A 7,882-nucleotide genomic window follows, 5' to 3' on the forward strand; every position below is an offset into this window, starting at 1 on the left:
ATCAAGCAATAAAATATAGAAGAATACAGGCAGACTGCATCCTTTCAAGATACCCTGTTTATCAGGAACAAGCCTGAAAATAAATGTTACCTCAAAAAGCCTGTCCCTTAATTAAGGCATACCCAACTGACCACAGAGCCTAAACTTTCTTGTATATGGTGAAACAAGATCCTGCAATTCATGCAAGGAGAGCCAGTGAGAGGAAAAAGAAAAAAATTAAAAATAAAATTTAAAAAACCCAGACATAACACCACCAAAATTATTGACTTAATGTTTCTAGCAGAATTAGATACCAAGACTTGCTGGAAAACAGACAGCTAGTATCTTTTCTAGTTTCTGAGTTCCTGGCTGACAATGCTCATTACTTCCTAGTAACTGCTCAGTTTCACCAAGGAAGATTAGAACTGAAGTTCGATATCTTGTTCTTTTTCTCCATGTATTAATAAGCTTTCAAAATATTAGGAGGAAGGGACAAGCGTTGCTCCATGTCATTTGCACCAGAAGACTGCCACTGAACTTTGGCTACTGTTGGTTTTTTTCATTTCAAGATATGTTCTTGAATTAATTTCAAGCTCAAGACTATTCATCTCTCTAAGGTCTACCCATACACAACAGAGCAGCTGTCGTTTCCAAACACCAGTGTCAAAATATAACCTGGAATGATTTATTCCACAGAAGAGCCATCAAATGGAACTAACAGTTTTCTATACATCAGCCAGAAGACTCATCTTCTGTATTTGACCTCATGACTGTAACCCCTAATTTTTATAACAAGACGAGTTAAAAATTAAGACAATTCCTTTCTTTTGTTGAAAGGGTATCAAACCAACTCCATACTGGCTACCCTACATACAATTCTGTAGTTCAGCAAAGCGCTTTTCGTCTTTCAAAAGAACTAAATACGTACGAATTAATCAGTCACTACAAAAACATAGTAGTCTTAAAATAAGCTTCTCCCGTTACCTTCAACATCCAAAACAGATCCAGGAAATGCATTCTCTTTGGAGGCTTCTATAATTTTTGAATCAAGAACAGAAGAATCAGCCAAGAGGCTCCTCCCGGTTTCAGACACCAGCGTACTGTTGTCAGCCATGATTATGTCTTGTTTCTTCAACAGCTAGAAGATAGATGTGCTAAACTAAGCTACAGTTGCAAAAAGCTCGTTAATAAGAGCTCTATGACCACGATAGTCAGAAGTAACTTCAGACTTCTGAAAACAAAACATTTAGACCACTCACACGGATAAGAGTGGTTCTGAAAGAGTATTAGGAGTCACACAATTGGTAGGAAGGACTGACAACAAACCTGTTACAGAAATGGTTCTGAGCAGGCTGCCTAGCACAGAAATTATTTACACAGAAAGCTGCAGAGAGGGTACTTCAACTCTGAGCAGCAGGGAAGTACTAACTCTAGTGTTCATTTTTTAAAGTTTCATCACAGAACACCAACAAACTAAAAGCACTTGTTTGCTTCAGTGATAAACTATTATAAGCAAAATTTGAGACCAAGGTTAGCATTGTTAAAGTGAAACATTAGCAGAAGAATTAGGGTACACAAAGCAGCTTGCTACAATTTGATTTTTCAGGTCAACTGGCTAGAGTTACTGTGGTTGCATAAAAATGACCACCCAGGAAGTAAAGCCAGCAGTATTTACTCAACGAAAAATTAGGTTTCTCAAAAAGCATGCATATCTGCAAAGCTAATAAGGATATATATGTCTATTCATATGATCTAGTCTCTTGTCCTAGGTTAAATATAACTATACTAGAAGGATCCCTTCATCATCAGATAAAGAGGTCTTCTGTCTACTCAGATAGAATATATCTGTGCTCTCCCTGCGCATCAAGCTAACTTGTACAAAATGAGAGGAATAAGATTTCTGCCTTTCCAGTACGTGACAGGTAGCTACCTGAATCTTGTACCAGAAAATTTGTTCCAAGACACCTGGCCAACATGTAGCACATTTTCTTTTGTGTGTGAAGCAAGAAGCATGCATTTCCTGTGATTCATCATGCACACACATTTAAATATTTGCACTGTGATAGCAGAAGTTACCTAGAATACGCACTGTATCTGAACTGCTGCAGTATAACAACCCTCTGTATCGCTTGAGCTGAAGTTATTCTCCTCATGACTGTAAATGCCCCTTTAAAAGAGCAGCCCCCCAAATAACACATTAAAGCACTCTCTGAAAGAGGACTGACAAGGTAGTAAAACCCCTAGAGAACTGCACATACTATTTTTCAAGTTGTGCAATGCCAGTCTTATTACACAGCAAAGTAAAAATCCGAAGAAAAAAAACAACGGGTGTTTTGGCATAACAGCAACATAGAAAAGAGTTTATCTTCTAGATTTTAGGGGATCATGTTTGAGACTCTTGGACAGGATTCACATCTTCCTAATACATCAAGTAAGTTCCTACTATAGTGATGAGCAATAAGTCAACACTACAAATCTATCGTAATTCTAGGCATATTCAGTCATCAAAATTGCCACCTTAGCTGCCATTTTAACATCACACACAGCTATGGAGGCTCCACAGAATTAAGTTTCCTAGCAGTAAGTCCCAGTCACCCAGCTAGTTTATCTCAGAATAGCTTAAGATCTAGCAAGAGGAGAAAGTAGCTTTAACCATAAAGTCTTTAGGGATCACCTGTCCAGAAGGTTATGAAGGTACCACAGGGAACTGTTACACAATTACCACTTCTTTGGCAGTGAGGGTGGAGAGAAGCATAATCTTGGAAGAGTCAAACCATATTGTTAATAATGATTACCACACAGACAGTTACAAGTAAAATGAGCCAACCCCCCCCCCCGCCAGTTAAGAGTACCATTAAAAGTAAATCCTACAGATTATTTTTAAAAAGACTGAGACAGCGATATCATTCCTGTCATGCTGCTGTTGTTATACCTAACAACACGTGTATGAACGCACACTTACACAGAACTTCATAGTATCTTTGGGAGAAGCCCATACTTTGGGCTGGGCATTGATTTTCTTTATGGCTTTTCCAATTTATTTATTTATGGAGTTCCATTCTGGATGTATTTTTAAAAAAAAACCACATCCCCCGTTTTAATAGTCACATATTAATTAACAACATAGTCCTAGTCACTAGATTTACACACTGGGAGTGCCAAGATAAGGAAGAGAGCAAACAGCACACAGAAGATACAAACATAACAATTTCCCCTCACATAAAAAAAGAACAAAAGGCAGAACACCATCACTACAGCATTCAGGCCGACCTGAACGCCCTTAACAGCGTTACACTTACAAACGACCTCCCACTTACAAACGACCTCCCAATAGTTGCCGTGAAACCTGAAGGTCACAAAACATCCACACGCCAAAATACGTTTTTAAAAGCAAGGAGACGACACTAAAAACCTTCCCATGTTGCCCATTTCCCTCCCGAGGAACCACCCAGGAGCCTGACCGAGCCGCCCTGCTGGGAGGTGGCCGGAGGCAAGATTAGATACCGCCGGCTACTCTCACCTCATGAGCTCGCAGGTGCCAGTGGGCCTGGGCCTCCGCTCTGCCCAGCGGAGACCGCTAGCGGCCTCAAGAGGGCCCGGAGCAGCACCGAGCAGCGGGGCTGCCCGAGACACCCCCAGACACAACCCCCGGCCCACCTCAGCCGGCCCCGGCCCAGGCCGCCCGCACCCACCGCTGTCCTCCTCGGCCTCCCCCAGCCCTACCCCGGCCACACCCGCCCGTTCCCGGTGCCCAGGGCCAGCTTCTCGCCCGTTCCCGGTGCCCAGGGCCAGCTTTCCCCTCACCGCCGATGCCACCTGCCGCCAACCGCAAAACCAGCCTCCGCCATGAGCGGCCGCCACCACCAATTCAAAAAGCGAGCCGCCGCACTAACCGCGCCAAGCATTGGCTGCCGGCCACACCGCCCCTCTGTAAGCCACTACCTCATTCGGCATCTCTCCGAGATGTCCCGCCCCCTCCCCCGCCCTTTTTGGCCGGCGCTTCGCCTCCTGCCCTCTCTGACTGGATAGCGCACCTGGCGCTCACGGCTGGGCGGCCCCCCCATTGGCGGTGGGAAGTTTCCTGGGCAGACCAACAGGCCTCGTTGGGGGAGCCCGTTGCTGAACGGGTGGGCGCTCTGCGCTGATTGGCTGCTGGGGGGGTTCGAACGCTTCCAACGGCCGCAGCGCAGAGGCCCGGATGGAGCGGCGGTGGCGGCGGTTGCGGCGGAGGGGTGGGGGGGACAGGGCGGGAGCGGACACCCGCCGCCTCTGCCGGTCTGAGGCGCTGCCCGGCTGCCGGCCCGGCCGGGGAGCTCCGGAGCCGCTGAACAGCCGTCCCGTGGCCGTACGGAGATAGCGGCTAAAGACTTGCCGTGGCCACCGTAGAAATATTAATGCTGTTAATAATTCAGTAAGCTCTGCCTTGCCGAGGGTATTTGTGCGCGTGTGTTATGCTGAGCTTCAGAATAATCAGTTTATAGGAAACGAGGGAAGAGCTGAGAGGAGAAAATATGAGCGGTCAAGACGACAGTCAGCCAGCTGACTCAGTGGCACCAATCCCAAAACAGATTAATTATACCAGATGCTTTCTCCGTCCTTCTTAATTTTCTCTCGTACTAAAACTTGCTGATCTGGAAAGGAATTAATTCTTTCACGGGGGCTCAGCATCTCTGACACCTGATGTAGCATAATGTCTCACTGGCCCAATATAAAAAGAATGAGAGAGAGATTTTCTGTATCTAGAATTTTCTATTATATGCTAAATTCTTATATGCCAAACTGAACCCGTAGATCTTGCTCTTTTTGTTTTATACTACAGATCTTTATTAGTTCAGGCGTTTTCATGACTAATCCAGCAGCCATTACTGCCAGTAAGAGTCCATTGACTTTTTATGATCTGGAAGAAAAGCAGAATAGGAAAGAGCAGAAGCAGCATTGTTTATGTGAATAAGGATTTGCCGGTAATGTACATGTAAATTAGGACTATTTTCTTGAGGAAAAGATTTCAGAATAACATCCTGCAAACCAAGGAGGTAACTTCTATTTTGACACTTGAGTCAGCCAATTATTACACAGTCCTACAATTACTTTTATTTCACGTAGAGTAACTGCAACAATGACTTACAGTCAAAACACAGCCTAACCCGAGGTCCTTTTGTCACCTTGAAGTACCAGTTTGGGCCACCATTTTGCAGTTCCAGGTCAGGCCAACCTTCGCTGGCTTTTCCCCTTCTCTCCTTTCTTTGCACTCTTACAAAGTCCGTTTCAGCCAGGTCTTCAGTTTCCCTCACACCCTGACCCACGGACCAGGTTCCTCCTAGGTTTGGAACACGTTCTGCAGTATTGGAGTCAACGCTGTTTCTGCAGTATAGTTTCTGGGAAAGGTATTGGTTATTGTACCTTAATTTCCACTTAACCTCGAGATCCTCAAAAAAGCTATATAAAATGTTGTGCCTGCAAAGACAGGAGAAGCGTATTTATCGGGGCTGAGGATTAACAGGTGATATATATGCATTGCTTCTCAGTTAAAGTTTAAAAAGAACGTGATACCTAAACGTTCGGTACATAAATAGAAGCTCACTACGCATATGGAGAGTGGCTTGGGCATTAGCCATTTTCTTAATATACTTGAAGATCCAGAATTACAGTCTCATAAAGCAATTGGGGTATTCTGATGAACCATCTTAAGCTATCCTTCCTGGGACCAACAGAACTTAGACAAGACTGGTTTAGGTAGTAATCACTTAAGAGGGTAAGATTTTTTTTTAATCAAGTGCATTTATTCTCACTGAAGTTTAGATCAGGACTGATAACAAGACTAATTACTATTCTTTATATGCCTGACATTTCAAAGTCTAAGTGTTTTTCTTATAAAAGGTTCTGAAATAGAAACACCTATTATTTTTTGTTGCGTGAAATGTAACATGCAGTTGAAACTTGCTGTTCCTTCCAGTTATCTAGACATCAGTAACGCAAGAGTACAGCATTTATTTAATAGTTAAATAGTTCCCTCTTATAGTAACACCCACAGGGAGAACGTTCCAGGAGATTAAATCATTCCGTGAATCCTGTCACATCAGCTTTGTGGGAGGGGGGGATCTCATACCTTGTGGAAAAAAGACAACGAGGCCACATCAGAAGAGCTGATGGGACCCCAAGGGGCCTGAAGGAGACCTTGGTGCCCTGCGTCTTCTCTGGAAGCTGGCTGTCTAGCAACCGTTTCTTGGCTTCAAGGGTGTAAGTTTATGTAGGTAGACTGCTTGTCCCCTAGATACCTTGCAAGCGTTTGGGGGTTTAAATTTGTTGGGGTTTGGTTGGGTTTTTTTTAAAGAAAGGAATCTTTCTTGGGCCATAGTGTTTTATTTTTTCAACCAACTGGCTTCTTTATAAGCGCCTGGAAAAAACCAGATTCGTCAAAGAGCTATTATTGATTCAGTTTAGCCAGAGCAGTAGCTTTCAAAATGCGAGGAAGGGGAGAGATCAAGCACAAGATGTATGTGGGGGTCAGCGGGAACATGAGAAACCTCAGAAAAAGTCCATCTAGCCTTTTTATCTCTTTTTCAAAGAGGTAAGTAGATGAGAGAGGAGTGGGACTAGACCCAGTTTCACCAGAGGTTTGGGAACAATGTTTTTTGTTGAAAGAGACAGGTACAAATTCTTACAGTCAAGGATCCTAGGTGTGGAGTTTAGGGGCAGATGCTTGGGAAAGCAAGGGAAAGGGAGCACGCAAAGGAAAGGAGGCAGGGGAGCAGGGCACAAGGTAAAAGAGAAGGTGTGAGCGCAAAATAATGCACAAAGGGATGATTTGGTATAAAAAGCTTGAGACCTCAGGAATCTCACCTTGTGCTGCTTTCTTGACAAAGCTTGTTTCCAAACAGCCCTTTCACATCTGTAGTCTACTCAAAACTGAGTGAAAATTACAGAAACTCCATCTGCTGTTGTTACAAAAAAAGGTTAAAGATGCTCGAGAGTCTTAGATCCTCACAAATTCCAGAAACTTTCTTCTGCAGCCTTTAGAATCAGCGAGGTTTTACTTCCGTTCCAGTAAAGCTGTCGTCTTAACAGCTGACCTTTGAACTTCTTAGAAACATATTTTTCTTTTATTACCTTTTCATGTCAATTTTTAAAGGAAACCTGTCCTTTCCAGGACTCTATTTAGATTTCTGTGTGACTTTTTAGTATTACGAATTTGTGTTTAAAAGCAATGTTATTGTTAAAATAGCGCTCATTCTTTTTTCTGCATTAGATTCATAGTGCATGTGAATCCGGCTGTTCAAATAAATACTTTTAATTTGCTGAAGACAGGACTGTGCCTAAGTATTAAGTAGTCCCTTGTGTCAAGGCTGAACTCTATAGTGTTTTATATTTCCTGCATGTTGGGGATGAAAAAGAAAATTTTCTTGTCTCAGGTGCAAGAAACGTTCCCGTGTTAAACCAAAAGTTGTTACTGACCTAGGGTAAAAAAAAAAAAAAAAAAAAAATCCCAGTCCAAAATAAAATTACAAAATAAAGGTACTGTAAAAAACCTCCTTTCCGGAATTGTTCTGTGATGTGCTCAGTGGGAAACAGTATGGTTTCTTCAGCTAAAATAAGGGTGTCCCCGAGTTCCTGCTGGGAACACACTGGATCAGGGACCCTCCCGGACTGACTGGCATCCATCCCCGTCACGGCCTTCAGCTCACCTTCTCCGCGGAGAAAGGCAAACTCTGCCCCAACACCGACGTTCCCGTTCTCTGTCGGCAAAGAGCTGCCCCCGCCCACGTCTCCGGGCGTCCTAAAAACGGACACCGGTGGGGCTGGCGGGTGGGTCGTGCTCGCTGCCGCCCGGCCAGCCCACCCAGAAGCTTCTGCAGCCCAAGGTGCGCGAAGGGAAGGGCAGTCAGAAGGAGGCACTGCGCATTCG

The 7,882-nt window shown here is 44.0% G+C and overlaps 1 protein-coding gene across 2 annotated transcripts in view; it reads right to left on the minus strand.

Annotated features, from left to right (window-relative positions):
• The window catches only part of ECT2 (epithelial cell transforming 2), a 31,186-nt gene extending 27,340 nt beyond the window's left edge, over positions 1-3,846 (minus strand). For both annotated transcript variants that reach the window (XM_049801790.1, XM_049801789.1), the window contains exons 1-2: positions 3,784-3,846; positions 964-1,117 (exon numbers count right to left, since the gene is read on the minus strand). In XM_049801790.1, the coding sequence (XP_049657747.1) occupies positions 964-1,093 (130 nt within the window). In that variant the 5' untranslated portion in view covers positions 1,094-1,117; positions 3,784-3,846. The remainder of the gene's footprint in view (positions 1-963; positions 1,118-3,783) is intronic.
• Positions 3,847-7,882: the final 4,036 nt, after the last annotated feature.

Source organism: Accipiter gentilis, chromosome 6 (genome assembly GCF_929443795.1).
Source record: "Accipiter gentilis chromosome 6, bAccGen1.1, whole genome shotgun sequence".
Classification (NCBI taxonomy): domain Eukaryota; kingdom Metazoa; phylum Chordata; class Aves; order Accipitriformes; family Accipitridae; genus Astur; species Astur gentilis.